This window comes from Populus alba, chromosome 7 (assembly GCF_005239225.2).
Source record: "Populus alba chromosome 7, ASM523922v2, whole genome shotgun sequence".
NCBI classification, from domain to species: Eukaryota; Viridiplantae; Streptophyta; class Magnoliopsida; order Malpighiales; family Salicaceae; genus Populus; species Populus alba.
In genome coordinates this window covers 14,417,523-14,443,063 of record NC_133290.1, presented here as the reverse complement: position 1 = coordinate 14,443,063, position 25,541 = coordinate 14,417,523, and the positions used below count along the sequence as shown (strand labels likewise).

Here is a 25,541-nt window from a genome sequence, read left to right as displayed (position 1 = left end):
TTTGGTTTCACTTCCTGATGTTTCAATTGCATCAATTTCCCCTGACATCCCCGAATCGAATCAACTAACAATTTTTTTTTTTGTGAAATTATAAAAAATAATAGAATATATATCAAACTGCAATTATAAAAAAAAAACAGAGGGTTCAATTTTGTATCTTTTATATATATATATATATAGGTAGCATGGAAAGAAACATTGGCACATGATTGAAACTGAAAGAAAGTATTTACATAATTGAAACATGAGGGGGGAAATTGGATTTACTTCAAACTTTAAGGGGGCAATTGACCATTTTGTTCTTTCTTTTCTTTTTTCCGGGAGAATCTGTGCTGTAGTTGAATCTATCTATTGCTATAGTTTCTATTTTTTATTTATCACAATTCCTCTGTTTTTGCTATTAATTCCCATGATTTACTAAACTTTCCAAAACCCAAATCATATTATGCCTAATACTTAATTATTTTCTATTGATAGCACAATCTAAATCTAAAAAATGTCTTGAATGTTTTGTCATGGCCCCCGGTCATATCAATTATTTTTAACGTCAACAAATGTTTTAAGCATTCTTATTTTTTATTTTTTTTAGTAAATGGGAGTTTGACTTCATTTAATTACATCTACATGATAACTTTAAAGATAACTTAAAACAATTAAAAAAATATAATTTGATTAAAAATTTTTTTTCAAGATAATATATATATTTTTAAAAAATTAAGACAACAATATATTGGATTGACTCGGTTAACATGAGTTAACTTACTAAATTCATAAATTAGGTTATGAGATTATAATAATCTTATATAAAATAAATCAAAACAAATTATGAAACTTGATTCTCAATTAACTTAATGTTAAAAGAAGAAATTGAGAAAAAAAATAATTAAAAAAATAAAAAAAATAGTTCGAGTCAATCCGAGTTAACCTATCAAATCCATGACCTGAGTCATAAAACCAAAATAACTACTCTATAAAAAACAAATTGAAATAAATTATGGAGATCAATTCTCGATCAACTCAATATTAAATAATAAAATTAAAAAACAAAATCAATTAAAAAAGACATAAAAAAATAAACTAAGTTAACCTGAGTTAATTTATCAAACCCATAATCCGAATAATGAAACTAAGACAACCTCATAAAAATCAAATAAAAAACACCATTTCTTTTAATTTTTTTTTTTTTTTTTATCAATAACAACACAACTTACCGAGTTCATGCAGCTAATGAAAATCTTTTGTTCTTAATGAGGAAATAAACAACTTTTTGACTATTTGTGTTCGTGTGCTGCTTTTTTAAACGAGGAAATAAATAAGCAATCGTTTTTTTTTGGGGTAGAGGGTGCTCTTGAGACAACTTATTTTTCTGTGTTAATCTTAAGGACTGAAAAGAGATAAAGTTTTTAAAATAATGTTTTATATTTTTAAAATTAAAAATACACGAAACTTTCCCTCAATTCCAACTATTTTTTTTTCTGTCACAAAACTATAATCATATCATATTTTTTATTTATTAATGTAAATATATGTATACTTTAATTAATCTTATAAGTTATAAAATTAATAATTATATAAATCTTTAATAATTCTAAAATTTAGAAGACTTAAACTAGTAATTTTTAAAAATCATACATATTTTATATCTTTAAAGATTTGATTACTCGTTGAGCCTGCTAATTACCAAATCCTCTGCTTCAGAGAGGGGATCCCAAAATGCAAATCCTTTCCTCCTTGAATCGTGGAATTTATCAAATCAAATGAGCTTAGAATATGAGATTCAGAATCAAATTAAAACTAAAACTAAAATCTCTGCTATAAAAGGGATGAAATTATAGAATTTTGCCAATAAAGAGTAATCCCAAATCTTATTCTTAAAAAATATAGTGATCTCCTTAAAACTAAATAATAAATTATGGATAATCGTCAATCTTCCAAAAAAAAAACCCCAAAAAAAGGTGTCCCACATTGTTCTCCTCACGTCCCTTTACGCGTCAACTCTTCCTTCCCTCCCCCGAAAAACATGAAACATTCGAATGAAGTAAATACTTAAGAAAATAATCAACAAAAACCTATTCTATAATCTTTCATGTTTTTTTTTTTTGCTTTCTTTTACAATTTCGTAGGATCCAAAACCATTAATTCCATCTTCCACATCCATTTTTGTTACCTTCATGTTATTGTGGCTCTTCAGTTGCTTTTAACACAACATTTGCCTACCTTCGACATCAAGTTTTGACACAAACGTTGCTGCTGCTGCTGCTCTAATCTGATTTGAGAAATTAAGATTGATAAACACCATATAGTTACGGGGATATTTTCGAAGTTGATGCAGGAAAGACTTTTTGGGAGATAAAAAGGATACAGCAATCTGCTTTCCGCAGGGTGGCATATATGCTATATATAGAAGAACAACATCTCATGTTTTCTGCCTTTGGGTTGCATTAGTATCCGATGTAATGAAAAGGGTAATATGTGAAAGGAGTGTTGATTTGAGAGGAAATGGAATTGAGAAGACTGAGAGCAGGTTATGCAATTGTTTATGTCATTCTTCTTTGTACATTGGCAATGGGGAGTATAGAGGGCAAAAGGAGAGCAGATATGCTTTTTGGCAATTGTGATCCTGAGCTAAAGGAAAAAACGGTATGTTGGCCTTTTTTTATTTTTATTTTTTGTGTCTGAAAAATGCTTGTTTTTCTTCCTTTTCTGAGTCGTTCAATGATTAATGATGGTAGACGGAAAATTATATGGCTTCAAAATTCAGACTCTTCTGTAGCATGTTGATTTTAGGTGGTATGGCTTGCAAATTTATTTTTTGGTTCCATGGTTCAGAAGCAGATTGTTGCAAATGTGCTTGTGGTAGCAGGAGAAAAAGTGTGATTAGGAAGAGGTGAAACTGTGGATTGAATATAGAATGTTTGGTTTTATTGTTTTGACATAGGATTGAGTTCTTCTCTCTGGTTTTTGATGAAATATTATATTTTCAGGAAGAACAAACATGGATTCATTGCTGGAAGGAATTGGTAGATAGGAATGGCTCTTTCGAAGATTTCGATTTAGATATGCTGCAGGAAGCTAATTTTGAGTTGAAATCAAGATTGCTCACAAAAGAAAACATTGATAAATCCTTAAGTGTTCTATCACCGAAAATGAAACAAGAAATTCTGGATTATTGTTTAAGAGAGAAAAATCTTCACTTTTCTTACCATGGAGATAGTTCTAGACATTCTTTCATCAAGTGTGTTAAGTTTCTTTTAGATTTGTGTAATAGTCACAGAGGATATCTAGCTAGCAATACTCATCGACAGACAAAACCAAGCCTTACTCCATCAGCGCCTGCAGCAGCATCCCCAGGTTATGGTTCAGCACCATTCAATCTAGCAGTTGTCAGCTCTTCATCTCCGAGGAGACTGACCCTTTCGTTCTTTGAAAAGAAATTGTATCGCCTACAAGATATGAGTGACTCACCTCCTCCTCCATCACCAGGAAAACATTCTCCACCCAGTTCACATTTTCATAAACAAGTTCCTCCACCACCAGTGCATAAGGGCGTTGATCAGAATCTTATTGTTGCTGTTGCTGCAACTGCAGCAGGAACATTTTGTTTTGTTGCGACGCTCTTCATTTGCTGGTGCTGTTGTAGGGGTAGTAGCAACAAAATTGGCCCTGGAGGTGGAAAAAGAGATGAGAGGCCTCTTCTGCACTTCAATCTGTCTAATAGTAATGCATTTTCAGGACCCCGGCTTGTCATTTATTCATTGTAATAGTTATTTTCTGAAGAATGTACTAATTATGATTTAACTTTATCTTCTCTTTTCAGCTACCTCTCAAAGTTCTTTGAGCTTAGGAAATTCCAGTTCCAAAGAGCACAGTTCTAATAGTGGAAACACTACGCTCCAAAGCAATCTGTCAACGAAATATGGAAATCATGATTCCTCTCTGGCAGACGCACCATCAGTAGAAGCTCATGCAGGAGAAGCACTTCCTCCTCTAAAACCTCCTCCTGGAAGAACTCCTGCTCCTCCACCTCCTAGACCGCCACCACCACCACCACCTCCGGTTGCTGCTCCTCGTCCCCCGGTGCCTCCAAAAGCTGGTCGCGCTCCACCAGTTCCTCCTTCTAAAGGCAAGTTGAAGCCTTCCCCCCTTGGACCACATCGTGAGAATCCCGGCGAGGGAGATGATCTTGATAGTGAAGAAGCTCCAAAAGCCAAGTTAAAGCCATTCTTTTGGGATAAGGTTGTGGCCAACCCTGATCACTCAATGGTCTGGAATGAGATCAGTTCCGGTTCATTCCAGTAAGCTACAAATCTCACTTGAACTCAATTTTAGCTCTGCAAGCTATTTTCTTTTGTTGAATCATCCATTAAACATTCCGACCTTACAGGTTCAGTGAGGAGATGATAGAGTCATTATTTGGTTATAATTCTGTGGATAACAGTAAAAATGATAGCAAGAGAGATCCATCTGAACCTTCAATCCAGTATATTCAGATCATCAATCCAAGGAAAGCACAAAATCTATCCATTCTTCTACGAGCACTGAATGTGACTACCGAAGAAGTCCTTAATGCTTTGCAAGAAGGTGATCTCCATTTCCTTATGGTCTCTAACAATGAGTTTCATCAGACAATTTCTTCTTTATGGTTACAATTTTTGTCACTTGTAAATGAGTTATATATATAACTTTGAAAACCACCCAGCATTGGTATATCATTAAGCAAAATATGATAAGATTTATTTGGTTAATTCAAATAAAGAATGTAAAGATAATAAATTAAGATAATAGGAAAATAAATGAGGGTTTAAATGGTCAGCTGTTAATACACTTGTGTTTCAGCACAAGGGACCTTAAGCTTAATTGTTTACCAAATGATCAGGTAATGAGCTACCAGTGGAGCTCCTTCAGACATTGCTGAAGATGGCACCGACATCAGAAGAGGAGTTGAAGCTTAGGTTATATGCTGATGACATCTCTCAGCTAGGTCCTGCAGAGCGTTTCCTCAAAGTCTTGGTAGAAATACCGTTTGCTTTCAGACGAATAGAGGCATTAATATTCATGAGTGCTCTACGGGAAGAAGTTTCAGGCCTTAAAGAGTCCTTTGCAACTCTTGAGGTGAGACATCAGATGTACAGATTTCCATAATGCAGATAACATGTTTCATAGAGTTCTGATAGATTATCCACCTGTTTGTAAAGACATGCATGGTCGGTTGAGACAAGGTTCACTTGTTCTTCTGTTGTCCTAATTAATCCGAGAGTATATTAGTTTTTTTTCTGGGATCCTGTGTAAGTCTAATTAAGATTATTCCTATACAAATGACAGGTGGCTTGCAACAAACTCAGAAACAGCAGGCTATTTCTGAAACTCCTAGAGGCAGTTCTTAAAACTGGTAACCGAATGAATGATGGTACATACCGCGGTGGAGCACAGGCATTCAAACTTGACACGCTCTTGAAACTTTCTGATGTCAAGGGAATAGATGGAAAAACCACACTCTTGCACTTTGTCGTTCAGGAGACCATTCGTTCTGAAGGCATTCGTGCTGTCCGCACAGCAAGACCTAGCCTGAGCTTCTCCAGTGTGAAGTCAGATGAATATATTGACAATGCTAACCCAGCATCAGCAGCGCACTACCGAAACCTTGGTCTTCAAGTGGTATCAGGTTTAAGCACTGAACTTGAAGATGTAAGAAAGGCAGCGATCATAGACGCTAATGTTCTAACATCTACAGTGTCGAAACTTAACCAATCATTAACAAAAACCAAGGCTTTCCTAGACTCTGACTTGAAGAGTTTGGGAGAAGACGGTGAATTCTATCATGCACTGGCTAGCTTTTTGGAGCGTGCAGAGTCTGAAATGTCAAGCATGTCAGAAGAAGAAAGGAGGATAACGGCTCTGGTGAAGAGCACAGCAGACTATTTTCATGGGAATGCAGGAATGGATGAAGGTTTGCGTTTGTTTACAATTGTACGAGATTTCTTGATAATGATAGATAAGACATGTAAAGAGGTAAGAGATGACAGAGCAAAGAGGCCAATTACGACAACCAAAAAAGAGGTTCGGGAAGTGAAAGCAACCAACAGTCAGAAACCTGAAAATGCAATTCAGAAACTGTTCCCAGCAATTGTCGGAAGGCGAACTGATGATTCCAGTTCAGATGATGAGAGCCCATCTCCTTAGCCTCATAAGCTTCTATTGTCTCTAGAACTTATTCAGGTGGCTTGGAATCTTCGAAGGCACGACAGACTGGATTATGCATAGTTCGCAGAAATCTTCCCTCCCTCTGTCTAGTCTGCAGCAGCACACGACCTTGATTTTCCTCTTCAAATGTTCTCTGAAAGACTGTTATAACCTGATGAAAGTTTTTGATCATAGAGATAGAAAGAGGATCGATTCCGAATCTGTCTCGGAAGGCACAGCATTTCTTTTGTACAGCTGATGCAGTATTACTGTAGTTAATGACTTGTTTCTGTGAATTCTATGCATTCAATCCATAGCTTTTCATGATTGTGTCTCCCACCAGGCTGAAGTTCTTGATTAATCGGGAATTTTTCTCTTATAGCACACAGAGTTGTGCATCTTCCAATGGGGTAAGATTCTTCACCACATTATCCACTTCTTCCATTGAAATTCAAAGAAAGTGAAAAAGTTGCAGAATCTCTTATGCAATCGACAGATATGAAGTTCACTATTTTACGCAGAACTTGGAGAAGGTTATTGGCATACCGTTAGAAACAGAACAGACAAAGGCAATAGCATACCATCAGTCCATTACAGGTTATTTGGCAATAAATAGCGTTAAAATGCTTTTAACCAGTCAAGGAAATCGAACGGGGCGTGGAGTAGAATTTGCTTTAAACCAGGCAAAAAATAAATGTAGTAGACTTCGGCTTTCGGATGTCCACAATAATTCGGCCGGTCCATCTTTTGGAAGCCCATCCTTCACTTTCACAGCATAATTACAGGGCAGTGTTTGAAATTTGAGTAGAAATTAAAAGTTTTTTTTTAATTTATTTTTAATGTTAATATATTAAAATAATTAAAAATTATATAAAAAATTAATTTTAAAGATTTTTTTTAAAAAATATATTAATCCATGTTACAAACTGATCCAAAAAAATTTAAGATTTTTAAATTTAAATATATAAAAAATATATATTTTTATATTCAGATCGATGTAATAAGTTGATCTAAAAAATTTTTAAGTTCGAAGTTTATCTATTTTAAGTTAAATCTTATAATATATTAACCCATTCTAAAGTTTAATAAATTAAATTATTTGTTAAAACTAAATCTAAAACCAACAACATTAAAATAAAAACCCATTTAATTTTAATAAAAAATTTTTTGGTATTTTGTAAGTTATTTATTGATTGTTCTGTTTGGAAGCATAGTTATTTTTATTTTTCAAAATATTTTTTATATTGAAATACATTAAAATAATTTTTTTTTTTAAAAATTATTTTTAAAATTATCATATAAAATAATTAAAAATATATATAAAAAATAAATTTAATTTTTTAAAAATAATATGATCTGTATTTCCAAATTCTACGTGCATGAGAACCATGTTTCACTATCATTTTCAATGAAAATTTTGAGATTAAATCTTTATCTTGTATTTTATTTCAAATAAAAAGTTATCATTTAATTTAATTATCATTCAATCATTTAAATATCAAAAACATTTTTAAGTTGAACAAAACATATTATTCTCTAACATTTAATTCTATAATCATTAAAATAAAAAACAATTTAACTTTTTGTAAAAAAAAAAAATAAAAAAAAGAGAAATAATTTTAAGAAAGGATAACCTAAATCCCCCAAAAACCCTAAAAACCAACCCTACTCATAGTCTATATAAATTAGATACAACCTCTCTCCCATGGCAGTCACTGTCAATATTACTTAAAATAAAAACCCTCATGGCTCGAAGACGCCCCTTTGAAGTCGCCCCGCCCGCCGTTTCGTCTTCTGAGGAAGAAGAAGAAACCGATGACGAAGAAGAAACTCCAAAAGGCACCGTCCAAGCCCAGCAAAACGGTACTTGTGAGAAACAAAACGATAACGAACATGGCAGTGAAGACGAAGAAGAAGACGACGACGACGACGGTGATGAAGAGGAGAAAGAGAAACCCAATCTGCCGCCCTCCAAACCTTCGAAACCCGACTCGGAGTCCGACTCAGAAACTGACTCGGAAGACACCGAGTCAACTCAGCCACCGTCACCTTCTCTTTCTGGCTTTACAATCAAGCCCATTTCGCCAAAGCGCAAACCCGGCCCAAAACTCGAGCAGCCCAAGAAGGAGAATGATGAAGAGGACAAGAAAGCTAAGAGGGGAGCTGGAGCGGGGGGTGGGGGGCCTCAACGTTTATGGAGTGATGCAGATGAGATTGTGATGTTAAATGGCATGGTTGAGTACCAGATTGAGAAAGGGAAAAACCCTTTTGCGGATAATGGTGATTTCCATGGATTTCTGAAGAAATCGCTCCATGTTGATGCTACTAATAATCAGTTTTTGGATAAAATCAGGAGGTTGAAGAAGAAGTATTTTACTGATGTGGAGAAGAATGAGAAAGAGATAGATGAGATTTTTAGTAAACCGCATGATTTGGAGTGTGTGGAGCTTGCAAAGAAAATATGGGGTAATGGTGGTATTGAGATGGGAAAAAAGGGCAACTTTAATAAAAAAAATGTTAGCACTGGTGTTGGAGGAGAAGGAGAAGGAGGAGGTGGTGTTGGAGGAAGAGGGATTACTTTGGCCTTGGCGAAAAAGGGGAACGAGGAAGCGAATGAGGAGAAAGGGAAGCTGAGTGTGAAGAAGGGGAAGAGGGGTTCGAACGAGGAAGTGAAAGTAGAAGGAAAGGAAGGGGATTTGAAGAAGAAAAGGCAGGGTTTGGATGGGGAGGCTGTCGAGGGAGAGGCGGGGAATGTGAAGAAGGGGAAGAGGGGTTTGAGTGAGGAAGTAAATGGAGAAGGGAAGGGAAAGGGTGTAAAAAGGGAGAAGCTGGCCGCTGATGAGGAGATGGGTGGAGAACGAGAAGAGGTGAATGTGATTGTGAAGAAGCAAAGGAGGTTGGTGAATGATGAAATTAATGGAGGAGGGATGGAGTTGAGTGTGAAGAAGCGAAATGCAGTGGCAAATGAGGAACTGAATAGAGAAGAGGCGGGGAGTGAGGATTTTTGGGATAAGTATCCGTATTTACGCTTAGCATTGGACGGTGAAATTTTGCCTGAGTATTTGAAGGAGAGAACAATGTTGGTGCTGGGGATGGTTGGAGAGGAGAAGTTGGTGGAGTTGGAAAGAGGATGGAGGAGTTTGATGAAAGCAAAGTTGGAGTTTATCGTGATGCAAAAGGACTTGATTGCAAAACAAATCAAGTTGAGTTTGGATGCTATGAACTCTCAGGACTCCTAGGGTGATTTTTGTAAAGAAAGGAGAACAATTTTGGGTGGTACCAAGTTTTGGTTGGGGATTTTGAAAAGTTTTTTGTTTTTTTGGGCTATATGTGACGGGTTAGCTGGAGATACAGATTGGTCCTTAGCAGGCATCATGTTTTTCTGGTTCAGTTGCACGGAACTATGGTTTTTAAAATCGAATCAGGTTTTGCTCTATTTTCTGGTGGATATCAATATATCTATTGTCTTTCAGCTTGTGTTGATTTAAATCTAATCAGTTTTTGCTCTATATTTGGTGATATGAATATACCTATTGTCTTTCAGCTTGTGTTGAATTCCTTGCAATCTATTATTTTTCTCAGAACGTGTTCAGTCATCATTCTCATAAAAAAGAAGAAGTAAGGGAAGGAACTGGTATGCCTCTGCCAAAAGATGAAACTTTTAGGCAAGAACCATGATATTCTAGACCCCAGATAACAGTTCAACTGAATTGTAATCCCACTTGCATTTTAAGCCTGATTTATGGCTGCTCTGTACATGTATCTTTGAAACTGTGTTTGGGAAGAAAGAAACAGGTGAGACTGCAATTTCTCTGTGACTCTGAGACTTGAGAGTAATAGTTTTTGCTTTCTCCCTGTGCTTTTCAGAGAATTCATGTGCTTTTTGAGTTTTCAGAGAATTCAGTGATGGGTTAGATATGTTTTTTTTAAAGTGTTTTTTTTTTTTTTTTAAATAATATTTATTTTTTATTTTTTTAAAATTTTATTTTAATATAACATATTAAAAAATTTAAAATAATTTGAAAATATAAAAAAATTAAAATTAAAATAAAAAAATTAAAATTTTATATAACTAGTATTTGGAACACATTTCCAAACAGAATTGGAAAGTCCCAGCGGTTGAAACGTCTTCCTCTGTATGATTCTAGGGTGTTTTCGAAATAAAAATGGAGTAAAGTTGGGTTTGGTGGCCAAAAAAAAAAAGGTTTGGGTGGCCGAAACCGACAATCCTCCATTCTTTAAAAAGACAAGGCATGTTCAGCTTTAAATAAGTACACAAGCATGGTTGTCTTAGAATCTGGTCGTAAAAATGTACTTAAAAAATATTAATTAATTTTTTTAATGTTTTTTTTTAATGATTTTAATTTGTTAATATTAAAAAAAAAAAAAAAAAACGTTGTATACACGCACTTAGAACAATAAGCATGGGCTTGCGCGGTTCTCGATCCATCTCCCTTTCATTTATTTTTTTAACCTTACCCTGCGGCAACATGTATGCATTATTCTAGCAAGAACTGTGCGATGTCATTAGTGATTTTATCTGAACAGGTTCAGGGGAAGTAAATTTGGGCCTGAGGCCTAGTCTGTTTATGCTGCAGGATTTTCCATGGGGCTAAGGCTTGAGGAATTCATATCTGTAGTCACAATATAGAGGCATGAGCACCAATGAAGATAACAAGGGTGAGGGTGAGGGTGAGGGTGGTTGGAGAGGAAAAGTTAGTGGAGTTGAAAAAGAGTGGAAAAAGCTGAGATCATCCATGAAAAAAAAAAGAAATTGATCTCAATTCATAATTGAATACGTTGGTTTCGGATGTTTCCAATTCCTGGGATTCTTGGGGCTGTTCTTGGAGAACAAATTTTGGGACTTCGAAAATGTGTTTTGGTTTGTTTCTTGAACAGCCATGGTTTTCCTTGCTCAGTTTCTGGGATGGAACTCGTACAGAAAGATTTCCCATTGGTGAAGGTTAAGCAGAGTACAGTCTCATGGCTTTCAGCGACAAAATAGACATTTGCCGAGGATCACACACACACACACAGAATTCAGCTATACCTATGTCCACAAGCAAAAAGAAGAATATTTACTACAGAACTTCCAAACCTAAATCTCCAGTATACCCACAGAAAAACAGATCTAGGCACATATTTATAGAGAAAATATATCTTATGAGGTTTTCATTGCTAGACCAAACCAATCCATGAGGATTTGATTATACATCCTTAATTAGGATTAAAGTTCATGTCACATCACAACAATATCAATTGCTAACACTGATCTCTTTGCTTAGCATTTGAGAACTCGTATTTCTATCCCTCTGCTTCCAGCAAAATAGACCCAAGCCCAAGCCAATCTGTTAAGAGAGTTGTAGAAGTTTGGTCGCAATCATGGATTTTCGCTTGAGCTCCCAAAATAGTCTGTTTCCCGGTGTCCATGCTAAGAATTTTATTCTCAGGATTTTCACGTCCAAGCATCCTATGTACATGTAGCAAATCTATTCTGTAGCAAACATATGCATCTTTGATAAGCTCTGAATGACAAAATGTAGTTCTTTGACTTGAACAAGAGATTTTTCTCCATTTACAAATTCATGAATATCGCAGTCTACCTCGATTATACTTCTTCCAGCTTCCTTCTTTAATTCTGTGTCCTCCATCAGTCTGTGTGCTTTCAGTGCATCCTCCCACATTCCTGCATCTACAGATTTGTTTGACAAAAGAACATAGACCCCTGAGTCATCAGCCTTCAGTTCCACAAATCTCTCTACAGCGGTTTCAGCAAGAGACACATTTTGATGGATTTGATATGCCAGAAGAAGTGATCCCCAGAGTGCTGAACGGCTTTGATGGGCATAGCATCTGAAGTTCCTAAAGGCTTTAACTAGTTGCCCTGCCTGGCTAAATTTTGAAGTCAAAATTTGAGTATGTGATAAATTCACATATCAACCTTTCTACATGATATGTGTGAATTCACACATTCTAAAATTACATCCCAATGATTCAAAGTTTCTAATATTAAAATTTAATTAAAGGACCAGCTATCCTTTCCATATCCCATTGGACTAGCAGTCCAACTGCACAACATTCTCAATTAATTTCTCAAGAGATTCATATATTTAGAAGATTTTTTTTTTAATTAGAAACACTTGATTAACCCGATTATAATAAGCTAATTTCGATTAATCAAACAAGCTAGCAACGTTTGCATTCTGTGAGCAACGTTGCCAGCTCTTCCTATACCCTGTGTTTGTTCAAATCCTGTGTCTGTTCAACTAAATTCGCAGACAGATATAGAGTGTTATTCCTTGTTCTTTGGTGCTCTAGAAAGATGGTAACGTGGAAGACAAGAACTTGCAATGGCTCTTTTAAGAATCTATGGTTTCTCACCTACTCTGCATTTCGTTTCTTAGCTGGTGGCAACTTGCAAGTTGTAAGCATTCATCTCAGTGGAGAAACTGTGCGCATCAAAGTTATGATTTGCTTTAACATTCTCTTACAATTTATTTGATATCTATAAGCATCTTCATAGTATCCATGCATATCTCGTCATAATTATTAAATCTCGTCCTCCGTCAGCTAATCTGGTAAACTTATGATCTATAGCCTGAGTTTTAATTTTGACATCTACATGATCAACTCAGTTAACCTAGTGGATTGACCCGATAAACTGATCACAACTCGTAACTTGAATAAGGTTGGGTTTTAATTTAAGTTTATTTTCACATTTGTCTCATTAATTTCCACAGTATCAAACTTGACAGTTGACAGAATGAAAATCAAGGTTTTTCTGAAAGATTTTGAAACCATATTATTTTAGATATAAATGACAGGCTTGAGTGGACCCAATTACCTATAAATTAATCCAATGTATCAATAACAAGACACTTTTTCCAGCAAAATCCTGAACCAAGTCTGAAAATAAGGATTTTCACGTTCATTCTCACCGGAAACTGCACCATTATTGATCTTCAAAGATCCTGCTCATCTTTTGAAGATTTGCCCACAAACGACACACGATGATGTGGAACATGAAAGAGACACCGTACTCCCTCAGCTGCCCATATCTTCACCGCTCGCCAACTAATCCACTGTGACTAATCTTCCATGTATATTTTCAAACCTTTCGATGACTCATCAGCTAGACTTTAGATATACTCTAACCCCTCCTTTAACACCGTGATTGTCTCTTGTATCTTTCTCTAAGGAGTCTGTTTCCCTCTGAGAATTATTGGTCTATCAAATAATTAGGCAGACATGTTTTTATTTATCAATGCGATCAAATTTGTATATCGTAGCACATCGTACGTCCACCACTTTATGCAATTAAACCTCACACCACTCAAGATTTCTCTCGTCTTTTCTATCTCACAAAACACACTCGCATTAATTTCAGTGTTTAAAGTATACATGATGGCTTAGGTATCATATATTACTTGGATTATTGGCATGTGATATGCATTGCATTATATTAATTTTTTTTATATTTTTTTTTTATAAATTATATAAAGATTAATTTGATATGACTTGATTAATATTTTTTTTTTTGTTAATCTCTATAAGCATCGTCAACATATAACGTAACTTTACAAATTTTGCTACCTTCTGTTGAATCACATGCCATAAACAAGTAAGGATAGCATTTAAGGGAATTACTTTGGTGGTAAAAAAATGTGTTCCTTTTCATGATGCTAGTGTATGAAAAATGAATTCTTTAAATTGTTAAGAAACACAATGTAGTTTTGGTCGACGTGTAAATTAATCTAAGAATATAATTTAACATTAAATAAAACAAAATAAAAATAATGATACAAATGTATTGCACCTAATATCATGAAAACTTTTAAAATTGTATAGGAAAAAAATAAATGTTTGATATCTTATTTTTAAAGGAGAAAAATATATGATTTAACGATATATTATAGTAACTAAAAATATTAACTGATCAACAAAGATTATATAATACATGATTATTTATCAAAAAAAAAAGATCAAAACACTTTTTAAGTATCATGTTTAAGACAAATTGTATTACTAGTTTTGTTTTAAATTATTAAAATTTATTTTATTTAATTTTAATAATTTATTTATAATAATTTTTATTTTAATACCAATAAATATTCAACTACAAATACTTTCACCTTTCTCTTACCATCGGTATGTATTGTGAAATTACAAGCGGGTAAAGAAGAAAAACTTACCTAGTGTAGCTATTGCTGAGGGCGATGGTTGGGTGGCGCTGGAGACTGGTTAAACAACGCTTCTTTATTTCCTTCTGTTTCTGTTTCTGTGTGTTTTTCTCCTTTTAGGTCGTTCTTCTCAGGCGTTTTTGCTCTTTGTGTTTGTCTCCCTGACTCCCTCTATGATTTTGTTCTCTCTTTTTTTTTGTTTTTATGTTTTGGTTGGTTCATTAATCCGTTTTTTGGGGGATAACAAATATTCCTTAACTAGAGTTCTCAAAGAATTAAAGCCCACAAGTCTCTCTGTTTATTTTTATTTTTTTGTTTCGTGTTCTCCTGAGTTCTTTATTTTTTCTTTGATTTTATAGGCCGTAGTCTTCTCCATGAAATTAGTCCCTTAGCTCTTAGGATGACGATCTCGTGGATGAAGATGACCGTGGGTCATGCTTGAGCTGTGTTTGGATAGGATGAGGACTCCAACAGTCCTGCAATTATTGGATTATGGGGGCCGAATTGTCTTCTGGTAAGAGGAGAGTTGTGGGGCATTGAAACAGGTCTCTTTTAGTGTGAATTTGGTGGGCAATTAGGGTTTGGCCGAAGCCATTTTTATGACATCTCGAGTGAATTTCCTTTGCTTTCCTGGAGAAGTGAATGAATAGTGGATCGAACGTCGTTGTTTTGGACTGAGATGTCATTCTTCAATTCAGCCACTGGATTTCTGACATCTTGCAACCAAGTCTTCATCTTTGAAAATTTCTCCTTTTAAAAAAAAAAATTTCACACCTGGATCAATTACAATTCAATTACAATTGGACTAATAATCCTTGATTTAAGTTTTTAATTGAATTTTCAACTTTTGATTAACCTTCTATAGGATCACATCATATTCACTTTGATTTTTGACTTTAATCTCTTATAATTTTGATTTAAATTGATATTTTTTTAATTGAGCCTTTAATTTCAGTAACCAAACTAATTTAAAATTTTATTAAGTTCCTAAACTTATTAATTCTCTTAATTTTTGGTCAAATTAACTTTTGACTTTTTAATTTTCTCTTTATTATTTTTAAAAAATTTTAATTTGTATTGTCTTGATCCAATTCTTAAATTACTTATTATTTTTAAAAACTCAAAATTATATTACGACAATTACCTTTTTTTTATATATAATATTTACAATGCAAAAATGTTATAAAACCTGTTTCCTTCCAGAATAGTAGAAGATTTTTTGAAAGGAAAGTAATATGCAATCATCACAATCATGTTAGCAATAACGCGCGCAATAATGATTATTTTAACTCAAGCTCTTAACCCAATTTTCTACTTATAAATAATGCATGATTTATATCGTGTTTCTCATACCAATTACTTTCTCTACTTTCTTGATCTTGAGATAATATCGGCCTCTCCAATGGAATTTGCAGTGTTTGCCCTTTCTCCCTCGAGTCTGGTACTTTCTCCCTCACATTTTCCTAAAACGACCATACTTTCACGGAGCCATGTTTCAAACAAGCTATTCCAATCATCAAGACTACCCTCTCTCAAGAATGCTTCCATATTTAAGATATTGAGCATGAACAAGGAGGAACGAAGATCAGCTAATTATCATCCTAGCGTCTGGGAACTCCAACTCATCGAGTCCTTAAGCACTCCCTATTCAGTGAGTGATATTAACTCGCTAACAAGTACTTCTTTTGCTTTCACATGTCCCCACTAACTTCTGGCTTGTGGGGTTTTCAGTATGAGCTTCACGCCAATCGATTGGAGGAGCTGAAGCAAGAAGCTAGAAGAGCCTTCGTGTCCACCAATGAGCCTCGTGCCAAATTAAAGCTGATTGATTCAATTCAACGGCTGGGAGTTGCTTATCATTTCGAAAGAGAGATTGAAGAAGCTATAAAGCTTACTGAACTAGACGTTAATGGGGATCTTCATACAACTTCATTGCACTTTCGGCTTCTAAGGCAGCATGCCTTTTCAGTTAGCACAGGTGATATTATTCTCACAAGTCTAGATGCAATTCATTTTATTTATTCTAATTACTAGTTGTTGTGCCCCGCTTATTCGAACTTAAAATAGCAATTTCAATATTATCAAAACCTCGGTGTCCAAATTAGAAAGATTGTTTGATGTTACACTTGAGGGTCTAGTCCATTGGTCAACAGCAAAGCTTGTCTTTGCGAAGGTCCTGGGTTCGATCCTCAAGAGTACCAGCCTGTCACTCCCGCGGTGCCTTACCTGCCTACTGGGCTTGCAGGATGTTCAGTAGGCCCGGGGAATAGTCGTGGTGCGCGTAAGCTGGCCCGGACACCCCGGGTTACCAAAAAAAAAAAAAAAAAGAGATTATTTGATGTTTACAAAGTTTCAGGTTTATAGTGTAGAATGTTTTACTAATTTATTTTTCAAGTTATCCGTCGAATATGTCGTCTTAATTTAAACTTCGATAACAATGACTTTGTAAGATCAACTTCTACACATATGCGTACAGAGAACTGTCCTCGTGTGCCAACAGCAGTGGTTCTGTCAATCTTAAACGTTCTCCCGATGTAGTTTCCTATCATCCATGGCACCCCATTATCATAATATTCCATTGCGAGATCAGGCTATCTCACCCAAACTGCTACTCTGTCAATCGTGGCTTCAAATGGATCAAAATCTGGATGCCACGGTCTCATCGTGAGATAATGATCTGTAATCATCCACGGTCCTTTAAAAAGGACAAAATATCTATCATCTGAATTTGAAGATTTTATCAGAAAAAAGTCATTACCCAAATCCACAAGTCCTAAATCCCCCTGAATCTTCCAAAATGATTGTAGTCGTTCCAAGAGATAAGTATAACCTGCTAGCTAGTTTTATGACCGGGCAATCTTCCTCCGTACTTTCATCTTCCTCGGACACAGTGTTCCAGTTGGCTATCTTGCATTGACTGCTGTTCCAAAAAAGCAGAACCCAATAATGAGTCCTTGTAGCCGAAGCATCCCTTGTTTGTTTTGCCTTCCAACACCTCGATCACCGGCTCCTCTTCCATAGGGCGTTTTCCTCTATCCCTCTTGATTTTCTTGCTTGATCTAGCTAATAAATCAGTTTCCTCCGTCGTGATTTCTCCTTGTTCCATCTCTCTTTTTCTTTTTCAGTTAAGTTGGCACTTTTAGTGAGAAAAAAAATTAAATATGGTCTCTCAATTCGCCATTAATTTTTGACAGCTTGTCAGCAAAAATAATAGTAAATTGGATGATAATTGCAAGTACATGCCTCATTAATTTTCTTGAATAGAAAGATCAAATAAATAAATAAAAGGGATGATTAAGTTTTTTTTTTTTTTTAAATAGTTGTTTTTGTGTTTTAAAAATATTTAAATATTTTTAAATTTTTATTAATTTTAAATTAATATATTTTTAATATTTTTAAATTATTTTATTATACTGATGTAAAAAATAATTTTTAAAAAATAAAAAAAATATTATTAATATATATTTTAACATAAAAATATATTTAAAAAATAATTATAACCACGTAAACAAGCTCTGGAAGGTAGAGAAGAGTGTAAACGTCGTTTTCTATCCTTTCGTTATTAGCTATTGAAATTTATGCTGTTCTTTTTTTTCTCAAGTACATGGAACTGATAAGTAATTTGTGGTATTTTGGATCCGAAGTTAACGGATTTTTTTCCTTTTTTTTTTTTCTGTGGGATGGTGAAAATTTACAGATGTGTTTGAAAAATTCAGAAGTAATAGAGATGGGAAATTCAAGGACAGCATAAGGATGGACGTTGCAGGACTTTTGAGTTTGTATGAAGCTTCATACCTTGGAATGCCTGGAGAAGATCATGTTTTAGAAGAAGCCAAAAATTTCAGTAGTAAACATCTCAAGTCATTGTTAGAGACAATAAAGGATGCAGTTCTAGCTAAGCATGTGAAACAATCATTAGAAGTTACTCTGCATTGGAAGTTGCCAAGGATCGAGGCTCGGGATTTCATTGATATTTATTCAAGTGATAATACGAGGAACTTAGACTTGCTTGAGTTAGCTAAGTTGGACTATAACCTTGTGCAATCACAACACCAAAGGGAGCTCAAAGAACTGGCAAGGTAAAATATTTATGGCCATGATCTATTTATAATATAAATTATATTTTAGGCTTTTATTTAAAAATTTAAAATTTTGAGTTGAAATTATTCTTTAATATAATATTAGAGTTTTTTTAATAAATAGTTACAATTTCAAATCTTATTATCTCTTTTTTATTCTAATTAAATTAATTAAAAACATTAAGTAATATGAATCCATGTAAATTTTAAGATAAAAGAACTTTCACTTGAAAATATAAGTTAGTATATATTATTAATTATATTTTTGATATTTATCTAAAATTTTAAATTTTAAATTGAGATGATTTGTGATATAATAATTGTTAATTTAATTTGATATAGTTTGATAGATTTTTCTGATATGCACTTCAACAAACAACCATGAAAAATCTTGCAACTTGATAAATAGGTGGTGGGGTGCCCTAGGCTTCAAGAAGAAGCTGAGTTTTTCGCGAGATCGATTGATGGAAAATTATTTATGGGCAATGGGAATGGTGTTTGAACCTCAGTTCTCGAAATGCAGGATAGGCCTCACCAAATTTGTATGCATTTTAACAGCAATTGATGACATCTATGATGTCTATGGATTACCGGAGGAGCTTGAGCTCTTTACCAAACTAGTAAATCGGTACGTCTAGCCATATATAAATGGCTGTGCAATCCACCATGAGCATCTTATAGCTTTTTTTTTTGTCAAATATTTTTCCCCACTCGTCACAATATTTTTCTATTTTGTTCTCTCTATATGAATTAGATGGGATTCCATGGCCATTGACGACCTTCCTGATTACATGAAGATATGCTATTTGGCCATGTTTAACTTTGTTAATGAAATGGCATACGATGTAATGAGAGATCATGGCTTGTTTGTTTTACCCTACCTTGTGGAGGAGGTGAAGTGCTTCTAGCTTCCATATAACTAAGATCATATATTCTCATGTGCAATGCCCTAAATTCTATTAACCAAACTAACACAACTTTTGCATAATTCTTTCAGTGGGCAAATCTCTGCGGATCATATTTGGTCGAAGCTCGGTGGTTTAGCAACAAGTATTCACCAAGTTTGAGAGAGTACTTGGAGAATGCAAGGACATCGATTGGAAGTCCTGCAGCCCTAGCCCACGCTTCTATGTTGCTGGGGAGCCCCATAGCACAAAGTTCACTGATGAATTGCTTGAAGCATGGCAGTGATCAATTAATCTATTGGTCATCCTTGATTACTCGACTTAGTGATGATTTGGGCACATATACGGTATGTGGTGTATTTGCAGTTTTTGTTTTTGGTTAAACACATAAACAAAGAAAAAAAAATTCTGTTTAATTTGAAAAAATAAGATTAGAACAGCAACTGCTATGCTTTTGAAAAATTTATTTAACTGATTTTAACTTTTATTTTTTTGAAAATAGGAAAAATTATAATAATCAACAAAGTCATCTAAAAGTTTGAAAACTTGACACAAACCTCATTTTTTACCCAAAGTATTCTTCATTATTATTTATAGAAAAATAGTTAAATTAAAAAGATCTAAAAATAACGGAGATTAAATTCATCAAAACTAAATATATAGGGGAATTAATATTCTTCGTATACTAAAAAAAATAATCAATTATAATTTTTACATTATTTATCTAGTTTTTTTAGTTTTTAATTTAAGAATTCCTCTTAAAATAGTAAATAAGAGTATTTTGGGTACAGCAAATAGAGATCTCAATAATGTTTTCTAGAAAATTCAAGATATTATATCAAACATGGAGGGAGTTTTATAAAATCTTTATATTTTTTAATGGTCTCTGTAATTTCACAATACCTTAAGAAGGTTATTAAAGGATGCTTATTAAAATGTCTTGTTCTTGATCACAAATACTAATATTTTTATTTCCCTCTGTTGCCTTTTTTCCTGCTTCTAGGCTGAGAGTGAGAGAGGTGATGTGACAAAATCCATTCAGTGCTACATGATTGAAAAGGGTGCATCTGAAAAAGAATCAAAAGAGCACATTAAGGGTTTGATTAGCCAAGCATGGAAGGAACTAAACAAGCAGAATTCCAAATGTTCTCTTCCAAAACCTCTCGTAAACATGTCCTTGAACATGGCTCGAACTGCTCAATGCATCTTCCAATTTGGAGATGGCATTGGCACTTCTACTGGGATCACTAGAGATCGTTTAACGTCATTGATTGTCGAGCCTATCCCGGTCAAAGAAGCTTAGTTACAATCTATGGCATCATCTTTGTTGATGACCACCTTTTTTTAATGCATGATCTTGGAAGAAGAACAAATTTTTAAGAATAAATTGAGCTCTGTCCATATTTTTATGGTAAAAAATCGGATGTTGAGATTCCGGATTATGTATTACAAAATGTTCTTTCGGATCAAAGATGTGAAAAGTGTGGAGCTGAGGTAGAATTCGCGTTTCAAGATTCAGGGATTGCTAGGGAGGTATGGAAAGGGGCTGATATCAAAGATAGGCTCTGGTGTTCCATTTTGCATCATGAAGACGGCAGGGCTGATTCGAGGGTGCCTATGATTTCTTGGTCCCTGTGGTATGCCTGCAATGATTCGAAGGCCCACCAAATACAAGATCCATTTTACGAAGAGAAGCAGAAAGGCTAAAGACCAGCCCAAATACAGATACAAACATGAAGAGGTTGAATATCCTGGCCCAGTTACCTTTACGTACCTTCACCATATACACACGTCAGCTCAGCCTGTGTTTAAATTCTAAAAACTAAAAACATCAACTAAACTATTCAGATTTTACTTTTTAAATATACACAAACTAGTTTGAATATTCATGTTAATTTTAAAAAAACCAATAAAAAAAAACATATAAATCTTAATTTTATTATGTTTTAAGAATGAATCACTATAGTACTCTAAATTTGGATTTATAGATTTGGATTTGCTTGCCTTTTTGAGCTTCATCTTTTGTTCATGGAATTTAAAAGGAAAAGGACGATTATTTAAAGAGTAATGTTTTGGGAAAAAAAGTATTCCAAAGGTGAAAGAGTCTTTCAAGTCTTAGGTATATAGTGCCTTTAAAAAAAAAAAAAAAAACCATAAAGATAAAGGCAATGATATTTTGCACCTTCTTTTCTTGATTAATATATTGTTGTTCTTGTGATGGAAATTCTATAAAATGATGAATTATATGTCATAATAATTATATAAAATAATGAATTTTTTAATTTTTACTTTGTTATTAAATAAGTTCATCGAGACATTTTAAGAATATTATGAAGATATATTTTTATAATATCTGCAAGTGTTTATTTTTTGCATTGCATCTTCTTTTTTTTTCTACTTTATTTTTTGTTGATATTTTATTTTCTAATATTATTAAATTAATTGAGTTTATTAAACTCATTCAAGTCAATTACCTGAATATTATATATTTTTTATTTTTTAAAAAAATATATATTTTAATATTTTTTATGCAATAAAAATTTAGACCGCGGGACACATCAATAGTTTTTTTTTTTTTTTTAAATGAAAATATAGTTCCTGAAAAACCAAGATTTTCTAAACCTGTTGACAAAGCAAAAGTTTGAAACTCTCATTTGTTAATTTCTCTAATGCCACCCAAATGGAGTCTTAATCACCAAAAGATATAAACTTCATACTGCATCAATAAAAAGCAGACCTTTCCGTACCAATAAATCATGATAGATAGACCAAGAAGCCACATTCTTCTCAGGCATTTCATCAAACAACTTTTGAGCATCCTCCAACCCACCCAGCAATAAATTCCATGGCACCATATCCTTACTTCCACACTCATCAAACAACATCCTTGACAATCCCACTTCCCCACATTTTCAATACAATCCAATCAACCCCTTCACGACAAAAACATCAGAACCAAACCCTCTCTTCACAATCTCTCCATGAACGTCCCTCCCTTCCACCAACCCCCACATCAGCCAACTTTAACACTAATGGGTATGTGTAATTATCTCCCAAAACCCCATTTCTTCTCTTATCAACAAAAAAATTGAATCCTTTTTTTCTCTTTGAGCTCTGTACATAACCTTTAATCATGGCATTACACATTTAGGCATCAGACTAGTCAATTTTAGTGAATAAGCCCTCTGCATACTTCATGTTAAGTACGTTGGTGAGGAAAGTAATTCGCTTAAGGTAAAGGGGCTGGTGATAATACTGGTAGTGATGAGTTGGGTGTGAATTTGGAGGATTTGGGACATTGTTTGAGTTTTGAAGAAGGGTGAGTAATGGGTTTTTGAAGGTGATCTTGCATAAAGTGTTTGGTATTGTAGTAATTTTTATTGTTATAGTTTGAAAAAAAAAATTTTATAAAATTTTTTAGTTGAATTGATTTGATATTTATATATATTTTGTTAAAATTATAATTAAAATTAAAGTTTCAATAAAAAATAATTTAATATATTTGGTTACAAATATTTTTTAAATTAAGGTTATAAAATAACTAATATATATATTGATGGTTTTAAATTTCAATATTGTAGATTTAACTAGTATTATTATATCATTAAATAAATAATATTTTATATAAAATATTTTTTATTATTCCATTAAATTATGTACAATTTCATTACGTATAAAATTCATTCGATAAAAATTATAGTTTTCATGATTTTTTGAGCATGTTATAAAATTAAGTAAAATATTATTAAAAATAAAATTAAAATTATATTGCAATTGAATTTAATTCACTTTATTCTATTTTTTTTAAAAATAATATTCATGATAAGAAAATTTAATTTATTTTAAATTAATATGTTTTAAAAAAAGATTATTCATGTCAACATTACCGGTGTCAGTGAATTATTCACTCACTGGTTTTTTTTTTTAAAAAAAAATTGTTTACTTCAAAAAATAAACAATGCAAAAAGAAGAAAAGCAGCCGACTCTCAACAAAAAGCATGTCCTGCTTTGTCTTGCCGTGCGTTAAACACAGATTCCATTGGGCTTCATAAACAGTAAAACAACGTTTTTTTCATTACCAAATATGGTACGCCTGGTTTTAAGCAACCGCCAAAACCAAAGTGGACCTAGCTGGGATTATTTGACAAGTGGGTAAAGAGATGAGCTGATTAGGAGCACGTGTATATACTTACGTTTAACATCATCTTGTGTCTTTTGTGGACAATCTTCGAAAGCGCACATGATCTTTTAAGTGTGTGTTTTATATTAGAGGTGGAGGTTGAAGTTTATATTAATTTATTAAAAAAATTATAAAATATAAAAAAATTAATTTTTTATTGTTAAGTTTTGTATATAAATAAATTGTACCCAATCACAACCTCAACCATAAAAGTTAAAACAAACACACAAGATTCTTGCCTACCCACGATCCCGTTTTCTTTTCTTTCTGCTTACTCTTATTTTTTGTTTTTTTTAAATGGTTTTTAAAAAATTATTTATTTATTTAAAATTAATATTTTTGAGTATTTATAAATCATTTTGATTTGTTAATTTTAAAAATATTTTTTTTTAAATAAAAATAATATTATTTTAATATATCTTAAAAAAATTTAAAATATAATCATAATCATATTTTTAAACGATATTTCTTTTCTTATATTTCATTGATTTCAAACATCATAAATTATGAAAAAAGACAGTTTACCAATTACTCTGCATCAAGTTTTCAGCGTGAAACTTTACAACAAAATCTTTGGCATTATATTTGATTTAATTTATCTTTTATATAATTACCACATGTAAAAATATTATAGTATAGGATATTAGAAAAATATCGGAGTATTTTGATATAATCTTTTTTCTTCTAAAAAAATTAGTTAAATAAAAAATAATTTTAAAAAAATTAAGTTATTAAACTTTATAGAATCAATGACATGATTTGTGAGTTAGTGAAGTAATCCTGGTTGTCCTGGTTTACAGGTTTAATGAGGTACCTTTTTTTTTTCTTAATTGAACTCAATTACGTGATCATCTATATTTTTTTTATATATTGTAAAAAAAAATAGTTTTAGAAAAAAAACCATATTATTAAATTTTAGAAAGTTCATGAGTTTGTTCCCAGGTTTGGATAGTTTAACTTTTTAAAAATATATATATATTTTTAAAAATTTTATCATTTGATATTTGATTAATTATAAAATAAGTTTTATAATTTGTTTTATTTTGCTTTATGTGAAGTTATCACAATCTTAAAAAAAAAAGTCTCAGTATTGGATTGACGCTTGAATTTATGATTGTCTATTTTTTTATCATATAATTAAATAAACAATAGTTTAAAAAAAACAAGTTATAAATCCTAATTTAGTCAATTACTTAGTTTGCGGGCTTGATGTGTTGACCCGGGTTACCCGATTTACGGGTTTGCTCATCAAACCATATATGTTTTTTTTAGTTGCTAGTCCTTTAATTTTTTCAATAAAAAAAGAGTGTAACAGTTCGTTGACAACCAAACTCAATACTTTATGGTATGTTTGTTTTCAATAATTTTATTTCTTAAGTTATTATTTTTTTTGAATTTGATGATTTCTTTTTTATTTTCAGGAAACATATAATAGCCGGCTGAAGGAGAGATACGTGGATGGCCCTTCGACCCACTTGGATTCCAAATTAGACTTATTGTTTGCGGTAGGATCATCTGGTAAACCCAGTAGAAATCGGCTATATGTACTCTCCAACACTACAACCAAGAACATGCGAACAACCCGTGGTGTTTCAACCGTTGGGAGCTCGCAATCGCTATCGAGTACTTAGTCTCTGAAGTTCGCAACCTTGTTAAATCAAGGAGTGCAAGAATGTACAACTCATCTCAATGATAAATATAAACGACTCTCTATGGATTATGAATAACTTTGTCGAATGGTCATGGATATTTGATCACAAATGAGTGGTACATGCGGACCCTCTTATTGACCTTATGATTCCGAGGATGACCAACCTCCTCCTTATCCTCTAACGTTATCCTTGTTCTAGTTTCAGTGTATTTGAACGAATAAATTTGTAATAAATATTTGAATTTTATATTAAGATAATTTATTTTTGCATACTTGAATTTTATACAAATTTAATTTTTTTTAATTTTTTTTGTTTTTTGTTCAATAGTTTTTTTTTTAAATAGATTTATTAATTATTACGGATAG

At 33.0% G+C, this 25,541-nt stretch overlaps 3 protein-coding genes across 4 annotated transcripts; all 3 read left to right on the top strand.

The window, feature by feature from the left end:
- Nucleotides 1-2,499: 2,499 nt before the first annotated feature.
- LOC118036229 (formin-like protein 3) lies at nt 2,500-6,180 on the top strand. The gene is made up of 7 exons (XM_035041920.2): nt 2,500-2,640; nt 2,788-2,871; nt 2,985-3,717; nt 3,818-4,295; nt 4,385-4,581; nt 4,877-5,112; nt 5,323-6,180. The coding sequence occupies exons 1-7, from the start codon at nt 2,500-2,502 to the stop codon at nt 6,178-6,180; spliced, it is 2,727 nt and encodes a 908-aa protein (XP_034897811.1).
- Nucleotides 6,181-7,865: 1,685 nt separating this feature from the next.
- On the top strand, nt 7,866-10,040 carry LOC118036240 (uncharacterized). 2 transcript variants are annotated; one of them, XR_012170278.1, is made up of 2 exons: nt 7,866-9,605; nt 9,763-10,040. XR_012170278.1 is itself a non-coding variant. In XM_035041927.2 (1 exon), exon 1 carries the CDS (start codon nt 7,926-7,928, stop codon nt 9,417-9,419), a length of 1,494 nt encoding a protein of 497 aa, XP_034897818.1. In that variant the 5' UTR covers nt 7,866-7,925; the 3' UTR covers nt 9,420-9,735. The 2 variants fall into 2 exon arrangements, 1 of the variants encoding a protein (XP_034897818.1); XM_035041927.2 differs by lacking the exon at nt 9,763-10,040 and having other exon boundaries at nt 7,866-9,735.
- Nucleotides 10,041-15,714: 5,674 nt separating this feature from the next.
- Nucleotides 15,715-20,786, top strand: LOC118036243 (probable terpene synthase 9). Its single transcript, XM_035041929.2, has 7 exons — nt 15,715-16,011; nt 16,092-16,338; nt 18,058-18,439; nt 18,849-19,067; nt 19,194-19,332; nt 19,437-19,691; nt 20,348-20,786. Exons 1-7 carry the CDS (start codon nt 15,763-15,765, stop codon nt 20,645-20,647), a joined length of 1,791 nt encoding a protein of 596 aa, XP_034897820.1. The 5' UTR covers nt 15,715-15,762; the 3' UTR covers nt 20,648-20,786.
- The last annotated feature ends 4,755 nt before the right edge of the window (nt 20,787-25,541 follow it).

What these genes read in the sequence shown, in the direction of transcription:
- LOC118036240 (XM_035041927.2), top strand. Translation starts at nt 7,926, where the DNA reads ATGGCTCGAAGACGCCCCTTTGAAGTCGCCCCGCCCGCCGTTTCGTCT.
- LOC118036229 (XM_035041920.2), top strand. Translation starts at nt 2,500, where the DNA reads ATGGAATTGAGAAGACTGAGAGCAGGTTATGCAATTGTTTATGTCATT. An exon ending in ATCAGTTCCGGTTCATTCCA is followed by an intron (nt 4,296 to 4,384) that starts GTAAGCTACAAA and finishes CCGACCTTACAG; the next exon opens with GTTCAGTGAGGAGATGATAG. An exon ending in CCTTAATGCTTTGCAAGAAG is followed by an intron (nt 4,582 to 4,876) that starts GTGATCTCCATT and finishes CCAAATGATCAG; the next exon opens with GTAATGAGCTACCAGTGGAG.
- LOC118036243 (XM_035041929.2), top strand. Translation starts at nt 15,763, where the DNA reads ATGGAATTTGCAGTGTTTGCCCTTTCTCCCTCGAGTCTGGTACTTTCT. An exon ending in GAGCTCAAAGAACTGGCAAG is followed by an intron (nt 18,440 to 18,848) that starts GTAAAATATTTA and finishes CTTGATAAATAG; the next exon opens with GTGGTGGGGTGCCCTAGGCT. An exon ending in TACCCTACCTTGTGGAGGAG is followed by an intron (nt 19,333 to 19,436) that starts GTGAAGTGCTTC and finishes TAATTCTTTCAG; the next exon opens with TGGGCAAATCTCTGCGGATC.